Raw genomic sequence first — 21989 nt, 5'->3', positions numbered from 1 at the left:
TACATTTCTGTTGTTTAAGCCACCCAGTGTGTGGTACTTTGTTATGACAACCCTAGCGAAGGAAAACACATACGCATTTTCTTATTTGATCCTCAAAAACTCTTGCAAAAAAAAGGTCATTTGTTACATAAAACCTGATTACATCTACATCTATGATGTAAAACCAGAAGGCTTTCTTAAACTTAGCTTTTGTAATTTATTTTTAAAGCACTAAGTTCTGGGAACCACGTGATTTCTCCCTGTAAATATCAGGGCTTGCTCTGCTTTTCAGCAATCGTTGGACTCCAGCATGACTATGTCTCAGTTGCTGGATTATGCGGCAATTTTCTTTCTCTGTGTCTTAACAGCCAGCTCTCTGGATACGTTTACTGCAGCTGTATATGAGCATGCAGTGATATTGCCTAATGCCACCCTGATACCGGTGTCCTATGAAGAGGCCTTGCTATTAATGAACCAAAATCTGGATCTTTTGGAGGAAGCAATCGCATCAGCATCAAAGCAGGTACCATTTCTCAAGTGTGCTGGCTTCTATGTAGAGAAAAGGGTGGGGTCTTAGGAGACAGAATCACTGTCAGGGTGAATTACACTTTTGAATGACATATGTGTCAGGGTAGCCAAGTCCTTCTTTTACGGAGTCCTCCCTGCTCCTAGTTATTAGAACAAAGACACTATTACATGCTTCCCTTGTAGTGAGAGCAACATTTTGAAAAGAACGGCTGGTTATTAAGTGGCAACAAACTTTTGAGGAACTTGCTGTAAATTCAACAATTTTGAATTGTTGTTCAACAATTTTGAATTTCTGCTACAGATGGAGGGTGAAGGACAGATGGGGGAGGGATCAGTTGCTATTCTTAGAGTGTTTGTGGCCTTGGTGTACTTTTGTGCTCTTAAGAGTTTGTAGGTTTTTAGGTTAGTTCATAACACCAAGACAATTAAAAGTAAATTGCATTGTGTATTATATACAGTGTGTATTATATACTTCATTCTAATTACAAGACAACAAAAGTACATATGTTAATGCATAGTAAGTCCTTGAGTTGAATGAAGGGTTAAGTTTAAGTGTGTGGTTTGGACGAATATAGTTGAAATAAGCTATTTGTAGATCAGGTAAACAAGGGATATATAAAGTCTGATGAAAGTCATGGATATATACATATGACATATATCTATCAACATACATTCTTCTACATGCAAAGATTTAAAAAGGTTATTAAGGGGACTTCCCTGGTAGTGCAGTGGTTAAGACTCTGAGCTCCCAATGCAGGGATCTGGGTTCAATCCCTGGTCAGGGAACTAGATCCCACATGCATGCCGCAAATAACAGTTCGAATGCCACAACTAAGGAGCCGGTAAGCTGCAGCTAAGGAGCCTGCCTGCCGCAACTAAGACCAAGCGCAACCAAATAAATAAATTAATTAATTAGAAGGTTATTAAGAATTCTGAGGTTCTTTTTCACCTTAGTCCAACTATTTCCTTAAAGGCCACACAGCAGCTTCCAGGATGGTCCTCCTACTGAAGGTGCCCAGGGGAGCTCACGTTGTACCTCTAGGCCTGGCACCCTTCAGGTAACTGTGTCAGAGCTCCCTTCTGAGAAGCAGGAATCACATTTGCAGGGTATGAGGCAGGAAAGGCTGGGTGGAGGAGAGAGTGATAAATCAATCCTGACACACTCAGGCAAAATAATTGGCCAAAGGTCAGGGAGAGGGTTTATCCAGGGAAGAGTTAGGTTTATAGTTAACAACCACAGTGAATGGTTGAGCCTGAGAATAGCCTGGAAAAATATTAACAGCCATGAAAGGATGAAAAATTTACATAGAAATGATTACTGTGGGATTAGAAAATGAAAGTGGTTGAGCAAAGAAAATAAATTATAAAAATATAGAAAGCAAAAGAATAAGGTGGAAAAAAAAAGCCTGAATGTTTGTTCTTCAGCCACTCAGGTCCTCTTGCAGGCCCCATTTTTGACTGTTTGCTTATTTGAGAAATATTTTGATTCAGCTCCATTTTTGACAGGGTGCACATATTATTGTGACTCCAGAAGATGGTATTTACGGCTTTAACTTCAACAGGGAATCTATCTACCCATACTTGGAGGATATCCCAGACCCTCAAGTGAACTGGATCCCTTGTAATAATCCCGACAGGTAAAGAAACATATTGTGGAAAATTTAATCATGAACATGAACTTACTTTACCTGGGAAACCTTTGTAGAAGATCACTGTATAAGATTTACTATTGACTCTAAGTTTCAAGATAGTTTTATAATTTTTCATCTCCTACAGACATGTGTATTAGGAAAATGAATATGAATTACGATATCACAAAAGTCAGTGCTGTAACGTAACATAGAAATGATCAAATTCAATGTGAATTTCCACTGGGGGAATGATCTGGAGATGATAGCATTACTTAGGGCCACAGGGTGGTTGGCTAGAGGAAGAACCATATCCAAACTCACCTCTTCTGACTCCTTGCCAGTGAACAGAAAATTGTTTCCCTATGTAGGTCTGTACTTTTAAAATTAAGTGAGAAAATAGTGAAACAGAGTCACATGTCAGTTTAAGATTAAAATTTTTCCTTTCACATTAATAAGGTAGCTGGATGAGTTTAATATATAATATATGAGTTTAATATATGAAATTCTTAAAGCTTAAGGTGATAACCTAGGAGGTGATATAGCAGAACTGTGTAAGTGTTTTACATCAAGTCTAGAATAAGAAATATGAAGTCTGATAAAAGTAGCACTATTGGGGCTTCCCTGGTGGTGCAGTGGTTAAGAATCCACCTGGGGCTTACCTGGTGGCGCAGTGGTTGAGAGTCCGCCTGCCGAGGCAGGGGACGCGGGTTCGTGCCCCGGTTGGGGAAGATCCCACATGCCGCAGAGTGGCTGGGCCCGTGAGCCATGTCCGTTGAGCCTGTGCATCCGGAGCCTGTGTACCGCAACGGGAGAGGCCATGACAGTGAGAAGCCCACGTATAACAAAAAAAAAAAAAAAAAAAAAAAAAGCTATGGCGATAATCTAGGCAGAGGGATTATGGTGTTTGGATGAAGATGGTAGAAGTTTGGATATTAAGAAATGACCAGATTCCGAATAAAGTCTGAAGGTAGCTCTGACAGGTTCTGCTCAAAGATTGAATGTAGGATGAGAAATGAAGAGAGGAGTCCAGCTCCTTTACCCCTCGCATAAAACCAGATATCATGCCTTGTTGAGTATGTTTGACATATCCAGAGTTGATTACTTTCTTTTCTCAAAGTCACCAACCTTTTGGAGGAGGGGGTCTGCATCACCACTTAGCCTGGGTGTTATGGGAACAGACCCTCGTTATTTCTCTTTTTAATTTTATTTATTTATTTAGCATTTATACTTCACATGCTTCCAGAAAGATCTGAGGCTTCTTACAAAATCTTATATAATTAAAAAACACAACAGTTTAGATGTAAAAACAAAGTAGAAGCTACCTGAATAAAGTAGAGGAAGTAGTGGTTACAAGGCAGCATGGCAGTGGGCTGACAATTACAGTTGAACATACAATACAGTTCTGAGAGTTCCTGGGAGGCTGAGAGGAAGAATATGACTTACAAGCTTTCATTGCCTCACAGAGGAAACCTTGTAGATTTCTTGAGAGACAAACTGTGTCTAGGAGCCTAACTCAAAGATGAATTTACTTATTCAGTTTTCTTTTCCTTGACTATTTCCTATGTACTGGGTACTCCACTGTGAGAATGAGTAGGAATTCTTGAACAAGGGACATCCTTTAATACAGCGGATGTCTGCACCTCTGATAAAGGTGATGTGGCCTGCAGATTAAAGAGTCAGTCATTAGTTCAATAAGTTAAAAAAAAACTTGCCTAATTAGCTAGTTTGAATGAAAAAGCATTTTGATACTTGACTGCATATTATTTTGTACTGTTGTTTCAGGGTTTTGTGTGCATACACATTTTCTCCAGTAAGATTAGAGGATTTTGAAGTGCACCAGCCATATTTTACACTGTATCTCCCACACTGTGCACTTGGACAGCTCTGCCCAGAATGTCCTTTCCCCAGATGCCTACATATCTAACATGGTGCTTTGTGTAGTGCTGGGACCCAACAAATATTTTTTGAATATTTCATAACATTTTTAAGGTTAATAAATGTCTTCTTCAATAATTGATGGCTTGTATTATATTTTGAGATTGAACACTTTGAAAGCAGTCTTAGAAAATATATTTTAATTCTTCTGTTTCACCTCCTTTTTCTGTTCCCAGTAGCCCTAGGACAGAGCTCTGCATACCTTAAGGGCTCAGCAAATATTAAGGATTAAGTGAGAAGCAGATTTCAGGCTCACATAAGCAAAACGCATTTTTTAAACTCCAAATCTAACAAAGAATTTTGGAACTTTTCTGGGTATAGCAAACAGTCTGAAAAATGTAGTTTAAATCGAAATGTATTAAAATACATGATGCACTTTCAAGATTAATATAGACAGGAGGAAAATATGTAATCGGGACTGTTTTAGAAATCCAGAACAGTAAGCTTCTATTTCATGTATCTATTCTACCACTTCAGGTGATTTGAAAAGACATGGGATAAATATACTTCAAGTGGTCCAATGTATTGTATTTATATCTGCATTTCAGATATGACTTGAAGCACACAAGGGGGCAAAACTATCAAATGGTCATTTTTTTACATAAATGCACTGAGATAATAATTTGTTAAGATGCAGTTTCCTATCCTTGTTGGTCTTTTTCAGTGATACGTTTTGTGTATGATTGCTATGGTTTTTCTTAGATTGCCAGCAGATGACACCGAATTTTCTTATAGTAAGTTCTCAGATCTAATGTACAGCATGGTGACTATAGTTAACAATACCGTATTGTATATTTGAAAGTTGCTTTGGGAGTAGATTTTAAATGTTCTCACCATAACAACAATAAAATTGTAATTCTGTGAGGTGAAGGATAATCACATTGTGGTAAGCACTTATCAATATATACATGTATCAAATCATCACATTTTATGTCTTAAACTTATACAGTGTTATATACCACTTCTATCTCAATGCAACTGGGGAAAAAACACAATAACTCCTGACTTCCCCCTCCCTTCAGCCCTTGGCAGCCATCATTCGACTTTCTTTCTCTATAATTAACCACTCTAGCTACTTCATATAGGTGGAATTGTACCTTATTTATCGTTTTGTGATTGGCTTATTTCACTTAGCATAATGCTCTTAAGGTTCATCTACAATGTAGCATGTTCAGAACTTCCTTTCCTTTTAAGGAAAGTATGAATATGAGTATGAATAATACTCTATTTTATGTATATAGTACAACATTTTGCTTGTCCATTTATCCATCAATGGATATTTGGGTTTCTTCTACCTTTTAGCTATTGTGAATAATGCTGCTATAAACGGGAGTGTACAAACATGTCTTTGAGACCCTGCTTTCAACTTTTTGGATATATACACAAACATGTAATTGCTGGATCATATGGTAGTTCTATTTTTAATTTTTTGAGGAACTGCTAGACTAGGTTCCACAGTGGCTGCACCATTTACATTCTCATCAACAGTGCTCAAGTGTTCCAGTTTCTTCAAATCCTCACCAGCAGCTATTCTTCTATTTTTTTTAATCGTTGCTATCTTAATGGGTTTGAGGTATCTTGTCATGGTTTTGATTAGAATTTCCCTATAATTAATGAAGTTGAGCATATTTTCATGTGCTTATTGGCCATTTGTGTATCTTCTTTGGAGAAAATTTTGTTCAAGTCTTTTGCCTATTTATTTAATTTTTTTGGCTGCGTTGGGTCTTAGTTGCGGTAACCAGGGATTGATCCTGTATCCCCTGCATTGAAAGGCAGATTCTTTACCACTGGACTACCAGAGAAGTCCCTTTTTCTTTTTTTTAATTAATTAATTAATTTTATTTTGTGTCTTTTGCCCATTTTTGAATCAGGTTTGTGTTGCTGTTGTTGATTTTTAAGAGTTCCCTTTGTATTCTGGATATTAATATATAATGTCCTTTGTTTCTCATAACTTTTTTTGATTTAAAGTCTATCTGGTCTAATATTAACATAGAATATCTTAATTTCTCCCTCACTTTTGAAGGATGGTTTTACCAGAGACAAGGTTTTTAGTAACTGCACTATTCTTTCAACACTTTAAATATATCAGCCCATTGCTTCCTGGTCTCCAAATTGTCTGATTAAAAACTGCTGATAATCTTAGTGGAGATCCCTTGTACATTATAAATCACTTCTCTCTTGCTCCTTTCAAAATTATGATTTTGTCTTTGTCTTTTGAAAGTTTGACTATAATGTGTCTTAATATGGGTCTCTTTGAGTTCATCCTTTTTAGAGATCATTGCCTGTTTGAGTCTGTCTTTGAATCTCTTTTGTAAATTTTCTGTTTCAGTTACTGTCATTTTCAGCCCCAGAATTTGGGGTGGGGGGCGGGTTTTCTATCTCTTTATTGATATTTCCATTTTGTTCATACATCATTATCTTGACTTTCTCCATGTCTTTCTTTAGTTCTTTGAACATCGTTAAGACAGTTGTCTTAAAGTCTTTGTCCAGCAGGTATGCCATATGGTCTTTCTCCAGGATAGTTTTTATTGGTTTATTTTTTCCCTTTGAATGGGTCATATTTTCCTGTTTGTATGCCTTACGATTTTTTCTTGATAAGTGGGCATCTGAATCTTATAATGTGATAACTCTGGAAATCAAATTCTCCCCCTTTTCCAGGGTTTTATGTCTTTTGTTTGTTTGTTTTGATTGTTGTAGGCTGTCTCCGGGCTGGGAGTAAGCTTAATGTCTTCTCAGGTCTTTTCTTAGTCTGTGACTTTCCCTGGACATATGCAGTGATTTTCTGAATTCTGTATAGTTGTTGCTTTTCCATGTCCTAGTCCTTTAATGCCTGGCTCCAAAAAGGGGTAAAAAAGAAGGTACTGGTGCTTTAAATCCCCTAGAAGTCGTTTCAGCCAGTGGGGGAAGTACTTGCAACAGTATATGTAATAATGGCCTGTCTCTGTGTGTGTACCTCCATGAACAGAGCAGTTAGCAGTGATCAGAACCAGACCCTTGGTATCTGGAAGACAGGATCCTTATGGCCCACCCTGCTCCTACAAACTGCTCCAAGAACACCTGCATGGCTGCCTGCAATGGGGTGGGTTGCAGGGGCTGGGGCATGGATAGTCCCTGCTGAGCTAAGAGCTTAAATTGACTCAACCTGACTGCAATTTATCTTCCAAGCATTTCCCTGGAAGTTTCATGTCTTTTAATAGACTCCAGATTTCCAAAATAATTATGTCAGCTATATTCCTGTAGGGCAAGTTTTATCTAGGTAGAGAGATGGATTCCTGGCGCTTCCTACTCTGCCATCTTTCCACAATCATCCTACTTCCAAAATGTTGTTCTTTCATTCAAAATATTTTTTAATACCTCTTTTCTTTCAGACATGTGTTCGGTGAACAGGAGATGTGTGTCTTTGCCCCCAAATATCTATAAGATGTGACATACAAGATGAGCACATAAATGAATATATGATTACAGATGATGATAAATGTCATAAGAATATACATGGCCTGGAGTCTTATCCTAGAATAGTTTCCTAGAACCAAATTCCCACAAGCATGGACTTCCTCTGAAGTTTCTTCTTGTTTTAATCCTTCCCTTCTATCTATGCTATGTAGAATTTATTTTTGTATATATCACGTAAGTGCAGGCAACTATCATTCTGAATTTAATTAAACGCTAAGTTTGATTTTTTTTCCTCTTCCAATGAACACGTATCAGATTTGGTCGCACCCCAGTGCAAGAAAGGCTCAGCTGTCTGGCCAAGGACAACTCCATCTACGTCGTGGCAAACATTGGAGACAAGAAGCCATGCAATGCCAGTGACCCTCACTGTCCCCCTGATGGTCGTTACCAATACAACACTGATGTGGTGTTTGATTCTGAGGGGAAATTGGTGGCCCGCTACCATAAGGTAGAATTCATTTGCAGATAATTCAACTACTGAATTGCTTACCAAAATAAAGTGGACAAGAAGGGGAAAAAATCACCATTGTTGATAATAACAAGCTTACTTTAAAAGCAGAGGAGAGACAAAGCATAGAAAGTAATGATTATTTGTGGTAAGGTACTAGAAAAGGGAGGTGTCCTGTTCATTTAAGAACACAGGAACGTGTCATTAGGAGTATGTGATAATCAGTAGAAGCTACCTGTTTTGAAATAAAATGTTGCCTTTTGGACTTTGTCCTTTTAATGACATGCCCTGACAAAGGGTCAAAGCTAAAATGAAAAACTCCTTACCAGAGAGACTTGGTTTTAAAGAGAAAGGAGGAAAGAAAGTTCTTTGTCCGCAGAAAATTGTTATGTGTTCTTGGCAAATAGAAGTTATCTGTTTCACTCCTATGTCTCTAATATTCGAGAAGGTCTTAATAGATAAGGATTCCCTTCTACAGATCTATCAGATGTGGAAATTAAACCAAAGGCATAGTAATCCTATCAGCATAGTGATCTTTGATTTTCTAACACTCTTTCCCTGCAGAGACAGTGGTGGTAGATGAGATTGGCACTGTTTAGTAGATGTGAGCTTGCACTCTTTTAGATGCAGTGATATCCAGGCCAACTTCTTAAAAGAGATTTCCCCCCCATCATCTTCTGTTTATTGCAGCAAAATCTTTTCTTGGGTGAAGATCAGTTCAATGCACCCAAGGAACCTGAGGTCGTGACTTTCAACACCACGTTTGGAAAGTTTGGCATTTTCACGTGCTTTGATATTCTCTTCCATGATCCTGCTGTGACTCTGGTGAAAGATTTCCATGTGGACACCATACTCTTCCCAACAGCTTGGATGAATGTTTTGCCACATTTGTCAGCTATTGAATTCCACTCAGCTTGGGCTATGGGCATGGGAGTCAACTTCCTTGCATCCAATTTACATTACCGCTCAAAGAAAATGACAGGTAACGTGTCATCTTTAAGATTTTGGTGTAATCAAAAAACGAAAAAAAAAATCATGTTCTTTCTAGCTAACATGTACTCCTCAATACAATGTTTTCCAACTCTTAGTGGTTGCACATCTAGCTGGTGACACGCTGTAGAATCAATCTCAACCTAAATTGTTTCATAAATTGATTTAGTTTTATTCAACTTGAATGTACACTCTTTTTGTTTTTTTCAAAATTTACGACTTCTTACATGAAACTCTCTCTTCTTGGCTTCTTGGTGACATACTCTGTTGGGTTTCATCTCACCTATCTGTCCTTATCAACATATTTTACTGAAATTAATGAAATATATAGCTTAGAGAAAGTAAAATGTTAACATGAGTTTAGAATAACAATAACAACTATGCAACCCCTTTTTGCTTTACTGTTTTAAATGTCATTTCCAATTTCCAGGAAGTGGCATCTACGCACCTGATTCTCCAAGAGCATTTCATTATGATATGAAGACAGAGGAGGGAAAACTCCTCCTCTCACAACTGGCCTCCCACCCACACCCCACAGCAGTAGTGAATTGGACTTCTTATGCAAGTGGTATAGAAGCCCCCTCAAAGGGAAACCAGGAATTTAAGGGCATCATCTTTTTTGACGAGTTCACCTTCTTGGAGCTCAAAGGAGTCACAGGAAATTACACAGTTTGTCAGAAAGATCTCTGCTGTCATCTAAGTTACAAGATGTCTGAGAAGAGATCAGATGAAGTTTATGTACTAGGGGCATTTGATGGACTACATACTGTGGAAGGGAGCTATTATTTACAGGTAATGATTCTTTTGGTGGCAGGGGAATTACTGGATAAAACAGGACACTCAGTTAAATTTGAATTTCAGATAAACAATGAATTAATTTTATTATAAGTATGTCCCACTTTGGGGGACATGTATATACTGAAAATTGGTTGTTTATTTGAAATTCCAATTTATTGGGTATCCTGAACTTTTACTTGCTAAAACTTGCAGTCTTAGATGTCAGTCCAATTTTAAACTGGTTGGGAAAAGGCAGAACATTCACTTGCAGTCCCAGTGTTTAAAATGATATATTAATCAAATTACAGATAATTTTAATGAATAATTAACGTCTAATATTTCCTGCCTGAACTTATCAAGGCATTTCCCATTTACGGTCACTAATGCCTATCTTGTTTTATAAGAAGCTTCAGACTGAGTATGTCCCGGAGACATATAGAGCTGACCTCTGTGATGTACAGTAGAACAGCTGCAAAGATTCAGACATCTCACAGCCCTCAACATAAAGGGGGAGCTATTATAGCCAGTTGAGGTGGAACCCTTAAGAACAAGCTGCTTCCATGTTTCTCTCATTCTGCTCTTCTTTCCCTTGATCTGGCCTCCATCCTATCTCACCCAGATTATTGCAGTATCCTCCTAAGAGGGCTTCCCATTGATAGTTTCAGTTCCATCCAGTTCATTCTTTACACTATAATTACAAAAATCATGGAACACCATTTCTGATTATTTCCCTCACTTGCTTAAAATTCCTCACTGTTTTCTACTTGGCAAATCAAATTCCTTAACATAAAAGACTCAGGAAGTCTTAACATGTGCTTTTTCCTACTCTCTGTCCTCATCTGTCACTTCTACCCCCATGTACCCTGGGCTTCTATCATATTGAGACATTTCCCATCTACAGTGTGTCAGCATCTGTAGAACCTCCGGATGTTTGAACAATTTTTTTTGTTGTTGTTTTTTGGATGGCCCCCAGCTACTCAACACTCATAGTGCTTTACAGGTGTTATCTTCTCCAAGGTGGCTTCTCTGACACTCTCACTCCCCAAGCTGGGTTAGGTAACTCCTTTATATACTCCCAAATATCCTATGGTTAACTTTTTCAAAGACATATCATGTCAAATTATGTACATACTTGTTTGAGACTGAAAGCCTTTTGAGTGCTGAAACCATGCCCACTGTGTAGCATTTTGTTTGCTGTATGATAAGCACCTCTACCAAAGCTTGTTCATTTTGGCAAACATTTATCGAGTGCCAAATACATATCAGGCCTATATTTGGTGCTAATGTGATGAAGATGAATAAGTATGGACCCTCCTCTTGAGGAATTTAGTAGGGAAGAAAGACAGATGAACATAATTTCAGTACAGGTTGGCATGTGATAGAACAAAGGCATATTTTGCTATAGAAATACTAAGGAGCTTCACTTAGCCTAATTTGGGGATCCAGGGAAGTTTCTGAAGACATGCTGCTTGAACTTATGCTATTTTATCCAGGTGAAAAAAAGTGGGAGGGAATTCTAGGTGGGGTTAAGAGCCTGAGCAGGGGGGTGGGTATGTCAAAAAGCAGGGTATGCTGGGACAAGCAAGCAGCTGACTGTCACTGAAATGTAGCATAAGAAGCAAGGATGGGTGGAAGATGAGCATAGAGGCAGGATCACATCCTGCAGGATCTTACCTCTCATTTCTAAGATGTGGACTTCATTCCATCAGTGATGGTTTCTGTTGGAAGGTGTTCAGCAGGGGAATGATGTGATCACATCTGTTTTTGAGTAGATTGTTCTGGTTGCCCTACGGATCATGGAACATAGGACAAAATGACTAGTTAGATTATGAAAATAGTCCTATTAGGACCTGAACCAAGATTATGTTCATAGCAATAAAAGCAGGGTATGGAGTCAAGAAATATTTAGAAAACTAAACTTAGTAACTAATTTGACATGGAACAGGAAAGCAGAAAGAAGGATCTAGAATGTACCAGGTTTCTGGCAAGAGTGGCTGGATGAAATGTGACGCTTTGACAGATCAGGATTCAAGAGGAGGAGCAAATTGGATGGGAGTGGGGAAGATGTTCAATTCAGCTTTGGATGTGCTGGTTTTTAATTACTTTGGGGACATTCAGTTGGAGCCATCCAATAGGCTGTTGAATATATGGGTCTGATACTTTAGGGAGATATGAGATTTAGAAATATTGTTTTGAAAACCAGCAGGAAAAAGGTGGTGGTAAACCCACAAGAGTGAATTGCAAAAGCTGACTAAAACAGTGAACAAAGAGGTAAAGGTGGAAGCTTTTGAAACTCCTGTGTTTGGGCAGGAAGTAAACAGAAGAATAGGAACATGTAAATATGTTTGAGAAATAAAGGAGAACTTAGAGAGTACTCTCATGGAAGGAAAGGAAGCAGACTCTCAGAGGGAGGAAATTTTGAAGTGTATTTGTGCAATATGTTTACCATTATTGAATGAATGAGTATAAATTTGGTGGAATCTCCTGGGCTCATAATGATAGAGTGAAAGACAGATTACAGTGGGTTGAAAAGTCAAAGGGAAGTGAGATATTGAAAGAGTGAGTCAATATTTCTTCTGCGAAAGTCTTGTCTGATACAGGAAGAAAGGAAACAAGGTAGAAGCTAGACAGAGAGGCCCATGCTTTTTTTGTTTTGTGTTCTCCCAATCGATGAGAGAAACATGATTATCTTTATAGGCCTAAGGGAAAGAGCAACAAGAAAGGAAAGGATGAAAATATCGGCGGAATCAATATTTCTTATCAGTGCTCTGAGGTGCTAGAAGAAAGGTGAAAAAAATGGTATAAAAAACACAGGTAGAAAATGTCCAATGATTGGAAATTAGTTTAAAAAATTATGTTGTAGAAGAATATTTATTGCCATATAAATATTATCATATATTATGCAGCATATTGACATATATTGCATTATATACGTGGTATATATATGGTATTATATATTTTTATATATAAAATATATATTTTTAAAATTAAAAAATTGTGATTATTTTCTTTTATTATTTTGTGATCTAGTTTTAAGTTTAAAAAGCTGGTTAAAACACAAGACAGCAGTCTCTCAGCTCTTCCTCCCTCTTTTCCATCCTTCCCTCTCAGTCTTGTCTGCTTCTCTGCCTGCCCCAGAGTCTTGGTTCCACTTGAGGGGATCGGTGGTAGGTCTCTTCTTGGTGTTGGGAGGTTGGTTAGTGCTGTCAAGTGAAACGAAGTCCTCTGTTATTATTGCTGGACAGTGATCCCCTAGCTAAGCGACTGGTGCCAGACAGGTTTTCGAATTTAAAATTCTAAATTTAGAAGCTTTCTTCATGGATATGATGACTTTTTAGGGTTACCAAAACTGACTAAAAGCTCTGAGCCTGTGGGTGATACTTGCCAATTTTAAGCTTCACAGAGGGACGGTCTAGCTGGGCTTTTGATTAGGGGAATCCCTGAGGTAAGTGTCTTTAAAGACTTCCCTTTGTGATGATTACGTTTTCCAGGTTTCAAAATTCTTCTATTTCCCGGCTTCCCTGGTGGCGCAGTGGTTGAGAGTACGCCTGCCGATGCAGGGAACACGGGTTCGTGTCCCGGACCGGTAGAATCCCACGTGCCGTGGAGCAGCTGGGCCCGTGAGCCATGGCTGCTGGGCCTGCGCGTCCGGAGCCTGTGCTCTGCGGTGGGAGGGGCCACAGCAGTGAGAGGCCCGCGTACCGCAAAAAAAAAAATTCTTCTATTTCCCTTCCTGAATAATTTAACAAATAAAAACACAGGATGCCCAGGTAAATTCAGAGTTCAGATAAACAGCAACTTAAAAAAAAATAAGTATGTCCATGCAATAGTTGGGACATATTTATACTAAAAACTGGGTTTAGTTTTTTTAGTTTATCTGAACTTCAGATTTAACTGGGACTCCTGTCCTGTAATTTATCTGGCAACCCTATTCCTGAAGGATAAATGCCTTTTTTGACAGCATTTAGAGAGTCAAGTGAGGGAAATGACCTTGCAGGGTGGAGGGAGATGGTTTTGCCATTCAGTTTGATTCATTCAAGGAATCCCCTTCAAATATGTCTTTCAAAACCTCCATCTAAACATCGTCTGCTTTACCCTCTCTGGAAATAAGTATTCCATCTTTTACTGGAACAGGGAAAGGGTAGCTGCCCATCCATGGGTGGGGACTCAGTACTGAGGCATTCTTAACAACTTCCCACAAATTTTCCTTTCTTCAAGCAACCCAATTCACTCCCAGCTCCTGAGGTACCTAGTGCTTCCAGAGATGGAAACTTTTGAGTAGTCTCAAAAGTTTAGATAGGTTGATTCTTAGCTTTCCCCACAGCTAGTTCAGAACTTGGCTTTCTTAGGTCTGTTAAATCAGTTACCATTTTTTAAATTGAACTTTAGTTGATTTATAATATAGTGTTAGTTTCAGATGTACGACGTAGTGATTCAGTATGTTTGCAGATTAAATTCCATTATAGGTTGTTACAAGATAATAGGTGTAATTCCCTGTGCTATACAGTATACCTTTGTTGCTTATCTATTTTATGTATAGTAACGTGTATCTGTTAATCCCATAACCTAATTTGTCCCTCAAACCGTCCTTCTTCCCTTTGGTAACCACAAGTTTGTTTTCTATATCTATGAGTCTGTTTCAGTTTTTTTTTTTTTTACACATTCATTTGTATCATTTTTTTTTTGTGTGTGTGTGGTATGCGGGCCTCTCACTGTTGTGGCATCTCCCATTGCGGAGCACAGGCTCCAGACGTGCAGGCTCAGTGGCCATGGCTCACGGGCCTAGCTGCTCTGCGGCATGTGGGATCCTCCCGTGTCCCCTGCATCGGCAGGCGGACTCTCAACCACTGCGCCACCAGGGAAGCCCTGTATCATTTTTTAGATTCCACATTCTCTGTCTGACTTATTTCACTAAGTATAATATTCTCTAGGTCCATCCACGTTGCTGCAAATGGTAATATTTCATTCTTTTTTATGGCTTAGTAACATTCCATTGTATATATGTACCTCATCTTTTTTTTTCTTTTTAAATTTATTTATTTTTGGCTGTGTTGGGTCTTCATTTCTGTGCGAGGGCTTTCTCTAGTTGTGGCAAGCGGGGGCCACTCTTCATCGCGGTATGCAGCCCTCTCACTATCGTGACCTCTCTTTTTGCGGAGCACAGGCTCCAGACGCGCAGGCTCAGTAGTTGTGGCTCATGGGCCTAGTTGCTCCGCAGCATGTGGGATCTTCCCAGACCAGGGCTCGAACCCATGTCCTCTGCATTGGCAGGCAGATTCTCAACCACTGCACCACGAGGGAAGCCCTGTACCTCATCTTCTTAATCCAATAGTCTGTTGATGGGCACTTGGGCTGCTTCCTCAGTTACCATTTTTGCATCAACACCCCAACTTCTAAACTTGTGCCATAATCTATCCTCCTGTTCTCCTAACCTTGTGGGTTTAGATCTTCCAAAAATAATAATAAAGTTGGATTTAGTAGGATTGCAAGGGAACAAAACTGAAGCATGTGTTCATTCTACCTTTATCTGAAAGTTATTTGTCTCCCATCTTGACACACTTGCCCTAAAACGCTTGCTCTCCAACTTCAAAAGTGGAAGCAGGGAGACCAGTTAAGGGCTATTGCTTTAGTCAGGCAAGAAATAAAGGTGGCTTGGAGTAAAGTTTTGAAGATGCAGTACAGATGGAGTTAAATGAAGATGGATCTTCCTTTTGGGGACTTTGCATCTGCATGGTGAGGTGATTCATACACTTAAATTTACATGCAAATAGCTATGTATTGTGTAGTATAGTATAACTATGTAGGATAACAAGAGGTGTTATCATTATCCTGCTCAGGTATAAGGTATATGACTTTTCCAGATCACAAGAGTTGTCTCTAGATCAATTCTAGGACTCAGTACAGATTTAAATTTCCTTCATTGTTAGAAATAGGCACTAAGGTAGAAATTAAACTAGTGTCTAAACTTTTTAAAAATAATCAAACACTTTTGATTATTAAAAACATGGCTAACTTGAAAACAATTAGGGTATAATTGTTCATGACTGTAGACCAAGGATCTGATTATTTCTTTACGTGGTTTAATCTGTTTACAGTGAACTACAGAAAGCACTGTAGTTCTGAAGTCCTTTATTTTTATTACTAGTTGCAATAGTATTCAGCAGCGAACCAGATTAATCTAATGAGGAAGTAATACTATAACAAACATTATAAACAAAGGGGCATAGGCACTTTTTTCTAGGTCAAGAGAATGGTTCAACTGGCTTTCCTAAGACTTATTGTTTTGTTTTTACGTTCCTAGATTTGTACTCTGTTGAAGTGTAAAACAATGGACTTACACACTTGTGGTGATTCAGTTGAAACTGCTTCCACCAGGTTTGAAATGTTCTCCCTCAGTGGCACTTTTGAAACCCAGTATGTCTTTCCTGAGGTGTTGCTGAGTGGAATTCAGCTTGCACCTGGAGAATTTCAGGTACGATTTTTTGCTTAATATTGCCAACTCATTTTATGTAAGAAGAAGCATCTTTTGAGTAGAAAACCTGCCCAAGTGCTTACAGATATCATGAAAACCTTCATTTGGAAAGGGTAGAATTGTCCTTAGGGCTCACCAAGGACACTGAGGACATGGGATCTCTTGTCTAAATTTCCCTTAGAGAAAAATGAGCACGTTCTTGAGAATAAAGAAATATATCTTATTGTGGGGACTTCAGGGAGTGGGCTGGGGTTTGAGGTCGGTCAAGTAGAAAGAAGACTCAAGAAGAGTTTCAGGACCAGTCCCACCAGAGGAAGCCTCTTTGTGTCACTGGGGAGGGATGGCCTAGGGCACCGTGTGACCATCAGAGAAAAGGAAAGAAGGAAAAGCTTAGAGAGAATTGGACAGTCGCTGAATTGGCAAGAAAGCAAAACCTTTTTTTTCTGTTAATATGCAAGAAATAATTTATTACTGTGCAAGTGCTCTGTCCAGCCACATTCTCCTACTGACTTTTCCTGCAGGTCCCGCTCTCATTCCCCTCTCCTCTTCCAAACAGTTGCTGTGGGGAGTTGCGGACAATAGGCAGGTAGGGAGGCGGTGGTGAGTGAGTGTCAGGGATGATAGAGGCTCAGCCCATAACCCCCTTAGTCAAGCCTGCCTGACCCTTCGGAGGAGTCTTTTTCTTGTCGGAGAGAACAAGATTTCTCTCTTATTTATTCTCAGATCCATTGTTTTATGTTTATTAACTCATCAGATGCTCTCTCAGAGTAAATTATAAGATATAGATTATGGGCATTTCAATAATAAATGGATCAGTGCCAATTCCATAGCTCCAATTTTTCTTATACTCTGTACAATTTCACATATTTCAGATGGAATAGAATCTGGCCATTATTTCTACTGTTTCTTCATCCAGTTGTACTGAATTTTAAGAGTATGTTGTGAGGTTGTATAACTGAAAGTTATTCTCAGTCAACTTCCCTGTGTTTTAAATAGGTGTCAAGTGACGGACGCTTGTGCAGCCGGAAGCCACTGTCTGGACCTATCTTGACAGTAACTCTGTTTGGAAGGTTATATGAGAAGGATAGTGCACCAGATGCTTTCTGAGACCTCATGGCACAGGCACTGAGAGTAATGCTCATAGTTGTCATACCTATTGTGTACTCATTAGGTTGGTAGAATATTTACATTTTCTCTCTTTTACTTCAGATCATTTAAGTGGATGTGAGAAGAAGAATGGGTCTGGGATTTTGATAATAGTGGTCATGGTCTATCATATCAGTGAATTACTAATACGCTTTTTCTTTTGTTTAGACAAATACACACACACACACACACACACACACACACACACACACACACACACACATGACAATATAAGCCAGATAAATAGTGAAAGAATTTTGAAAGGTAAAATCTGTAAAATGAGAACAACAATTATACCCACCTGTTAGGTTTTTTTTGGTGAGAATTAAATGTGACTGCAGTTAAAGTACTTAGACAAGTTCCCTCTCGTGGAAAGCACTCTATATATGTTAGCTATTACAATGATATAGGACTATCACAGAAAAACCAACTGTGATGTATTTATTGCTAAAATTATATCACCTCTGAGTGTACAAAGTACATATATTTTCCAACAGTTCAGCCACTCTGCATATTTCAGTTAGAAAATCAATGAACTCAACATCAGCCAGTTGGGTGTGGCTTGATATCTGGCACTAAGGTATCCCAGAAGGCAGCTGGGCTTCCATCTAGGAATCTGCTCGAGAGCCTTAATGTTTTTTATGTGCTTTTCAGTGGTGCTTTCCTGCTTATTTAGTGCTTTGCCTATCTTGTCAATCTGTGAGCAAGCTAACAGCATGGCTCTAAAATAGACATTTATCAAATCTGGCCTGTTACTCTGTTTTTGCATGAGCTAAGAAAGGTTTTTATGTTTATAAAGGCTTGAAAAAGAAAATAAAAAGAGGACATTTTGTGACACATGAGAATTATTTGAAATTCAAAATTCAGTCTCCACACCTAAAGTTTTATTGAACACAGTCATGTTTATTTGTTTAGTATTTTTGATGGTTGTTTTCATGCTACAATTGTGGAATGGAGTAGATGTGATAGAGACCACATGGCTAAAAAGGGTGAAAATATTTACTACATTTACAGGAAAACATTGCTGTCCCCTGCTCTAAAGTATTAAATAACAATGGATTATAGTATTGAAAACCTTTAATACAAATCAATAGGCAAATAGTCCTTGAGTGTCTTTCTTATAATTCTTCCACCCAAGGAGAAATAAAACATTTCAATTTGCTTTCTGTTGTATTAACACCACAAAAGGATTACCTTTAATAATTTATGACCAAATATGCCTATTAGGCTAATACCCCAAACAAGTGAATATAATTTTTATAAACATGATTAATATCTAATCATAATAAGGTACCACATCATAGTCTTTTGTTGCATTGGTATGTTCTAAAATTTTTGAAAGAAATTGTTAGTTTTTATTTTCAAATTTTTCCTGGAGATCAACTAAGAACTACTTATATTAATATACTATCTGATATTTTTCTCTGTGACAACTTTGCTTACTTGTCTTAGAATGATTTTTCTTAAAGTTTAACATTGCAGCAGTGAATTCACTTTAAAAAATGTTATTTACTACATCCATACCTAGCTCTGATTACTTTTTCACTCTGGATTTCTTTCATGCATATATGTTTTTAATCATAGTTTTTTGGGTTTTTTTTTTTTTGCGGTACGCGAGCCTCTCACTGTTGTGGCTTCTCCCGTTGCGGAGCACAGGCTCCGGACGCGCAGGCTCAGTGGCTATGGCTCACGGACCCAGCCGCTCCGCGGCATGTGGGATCCTCCCGGACCGGGGCACGAACCCGTGTCCCATGCATCGGCAGGTGGACTCTCAACCACTGAGCCACCAGGGAAGCCCTTAATCATAGTTTTGATGTGCTTTTTAACTGTAATTTTTCTTTCATCTGCATAAAATATTTGTGATGCTCTTTTGATACAAACAACGCAATTCTAAGAAAGACCAATGCTCAAATATACTTAAAAAAAATAATCTATCTATTTATACCTTGACGAATGTAAATGGTCCAGAGAGAAACTTTTGACCCTTCCTCATTTAATGATATAATTTACGCTATCAACTTCATGATGATGTAACACACACACACTCACACACACACACACTTTCTCTCTCTCTCTCTCTCTCTCTCTCTGTCTCACTGTGGCAGCCCATTCCAAGATGCCCCCAATGATCCTCACCTCCAGTCTCCATGGAGAGATTCTCCATGATTAACTCTTCTGCTCTTATTTCTTATACAATTTCTGAGCCTTATCACCTACAATAAGTCTGAACTCATTACCACTTTTATTATAACACGTATCTTTTACTCTGTTCTGCTTAAGACTCCCAACAATTTTATTTATGTAATATGTTAGTTATTTTCCTAAACAATACATTTCAGTTCTCTTATGAGCTGAATTATGTGTCCCTGAAATTCATACATTGAAGTCCTAACTCCATACCTGAGAACATGACTGTATTTGGAGATAGGGTTTTAAAGAAGTAAAATGAGGTCATTAGGGTGGGCCCTCATCCAATATGACTGGTGTTCTTATAAGAAAAGCAGATTAGGGCACAGACATGCACAGAGGGGAGACCATGTGAAGACACAGAGGAAGATGGCTATCTACAAGCCAAGGAGAGAGGCCCTCAGAAGAAACCAATCATGCTGACACTTCTAGCCTCCAGAATGAGAAAATAAATTTCTGTTGTTTAAGCCTGTCTGTGGTGCTTTATTATGGCAGCCCTAGCAAACTTATACATATTCCAACACCCTCCCTCCACCTTGATTTTTCACCATTAATTGAACCTTGAACAAAATGTTTACCTAGTAAGAATATCCAGCTAGCCTGGCTCCCCAAGACTCCACTAGATATTCTTAGAGAAGCATTGCTGATGAAATGATAGTGAAGTCACCATCTTATTGGAGATCTTCTGGAGTTAGGAAACCAGAAAGTCATATTGATGAAATTACGCCGTCAATCTGGCATCAAACACGTTCTCTTTTAGTAACAGCAGAATCTCTTGACATTATACAACTTAGTGAAACAAAGAACATCTTTGAAGTCAAATCATCTCTCACCTGATAGAATATCCACATAGCCCTGATACAAACCTCACAATGTACGAAACATGACCTTCTACAAGGGAAAGCAGGGCACTGGCAGCAGTGATCCACGCCAGCAGTGCACCCTTTTGAAATAGACATTTTTGTGGCAGATACTTTTCCTAAAAAATACTATATAATCCAATAAATATATAAGTAAAATTCATCTTGTGCTTTTGGACATTAACTGACTTAAAAAAAAAAACCTGTTTGAAAAGAAGGAAGCTCCTTATGTATTTAGGAATAGGAATCAGCATAATAAGCCTCAATACCGTCCTACAATTTTAGTTTAAAACAGAAAACATGCTGATGCATATCAGTAATAGGTTTAAAATACTGAAGGCTTCAAAAAACCCTAAATGTTTCTTTTTCCCTTCAATCTTAACAAATGTATTAGTTATCCATTGTGACATGTTATCCATTGTGACATAACAAGTTACACCAAACCTAACACCTTAAAACAATAAACACTATCTTATACAATTTCTTAGAGTGAGGATTACTTCAGGAATTGACACTACTAGGAAAAAGGATCTTTAAAAAACTACATGTTTACTTAATGAGCCAATGTTTTTTTAATCATCAAGGTCTTTTTCTCCTAATAATTTATAAAACTATGTATTAAAAATGGAGAAATCCACTTAAATAATTGAAGTGTTTTGGATATCAAGAGGAACATGGAAAAGGTCAAATAGGAAATCATATCAATATCAAAAGCTGTTCTGGGGCTTCCCTGGTGGCGCAGTGGTTGAGAGTCCGCCTGCCGATGCAGGGGACACGGGTTCGTGCCCCAGTCCGGGAAGATCCCACATGCCGCGCTGGGCCCGTGAGCCATGGCCGCTGAGCCTGCGCGTCCGGAGCCTGTGCTCTGCAACAGGAGAGGCCACAACAGTGAGAGGCCCGCGTACAGAAAAAAACAAACAAAAAAAAAAAAAGCTGTTCTGAAATACAGCATTTGACTCCTCTGGAATATAACGGAAAATAACTGTTCATTCCTCACATTTCCTTTGATCCTCTGTCTTGTGGATGTTCTGGGCATGTTCCAAATGCATCAGTTTAATTTTTGTTTCTGAGAAGAACATAAAATTTTTAGATGGGGAAAATACCTCACATCCACTAGTAATACTTAGGCAGCATGCTTTTGTGTACAATGGGATTAGTGATTTAGGTACAGCTGGTGCAAAACCAAATCTGTGTTCTAATAATTCTATTCTTACCCGGTCGTGGTTGGCATTATTAAAGTGAAACATAGTAGATAAAATAGTAAGTAAATATGGGACTTAATAAATCTAAATAGCACTTTAAATATGAAGACAATTATCACCAAAACTTAAAATGTGAGGAGAACAACCTATACGTTAACAGTGCTGCAGTGTCTTGCTATTATTTTGTATAGCATTTTATCATGGTAATTTAAAGATTAAACAAATAAGAGCTTGTACTTTTGAAAACTGAGATCTGCTATTTCACCAAAGCTGTTCTTAGTGAATCCAAAGACAGCAGCATGGAAAAGTAAATAAGGTCTAACGTGAAACAACACTGAATGGGAGGGAGGAAAGAGAATAGCAGGGGAGGAAAACCGTCAG

General features: G+C 38.4%; 1 protein-coding gene across 1 annotated transcript; it reads left to right on the top strand.

Moving 5' to 3' along the window:
• The first annotated feature begins 61 nt into the window (after positions 1-61).
• Positions 62-18318, top strand: VNN1 (vanin 1). Its single transcript, XM_079939234.1, has 7 exons — positions 62-502; positions 2014-2144; positions 7782-7974; positions 8665-8956; positions 9395-9756; positions 16043-16213; positions 17210-18318. Exons 1-7 carry the CDS (start codon positions 290-292, stop codon positions 17318-17320), a joined length of 1473 nt encoding a protein of 490 aa, XP_079795360.1. The 5' UTR covers positions 62-289; the 3' UTR covers positions 17321-18318.
• The last annotated feature ends 3671 nt before the right edge of the window (positions 18319-21989 follow it).

This window comes from Stenella coeruleoalba (assembly GCF_951394435.1).
Source record: "Stenella coeruleoalba genome assembly, chromosome: 12".
In the NCBI taxonomy this organism is placed as follows: Eukaryota; Metazoa; Chordata; class Mammalia; order Artiodactyla; family Delphinidae; genus Stenella; species Stenella coeruleoalba.
Note: the sequence above shows the minus strand (reverse complement) of the source record. Positions and strands in the feature narration are given on the sequence as shown.

What these genes read in the sequence shown, in the direction of transcription:
- VNN1 (XM_079939234.1), top strand. Translation starts at nt 290, where the DNA reads ATGACTATGTCTCAGTTGCTGGATTATGCGGCAATTTTCTTTCTCTGT. An exon ending in TCGCATCAGCATCAAAGCAG is followed by an intron (nt 503 to 2,013) that starts GTACCATTTCTC and finishes CATTTTTGACAG; the next exon opens with GGTGCACATATTATTGTGAC. An exon ending in TTGCACCTGGAGAATTTCAG is followed by an intron (nt 16,214 to 17,209) that starts GTACGATTTTTT and finishes TGTTTTAAATAG; the next exon opens with GTGTCAAGTGACGGACGCTT.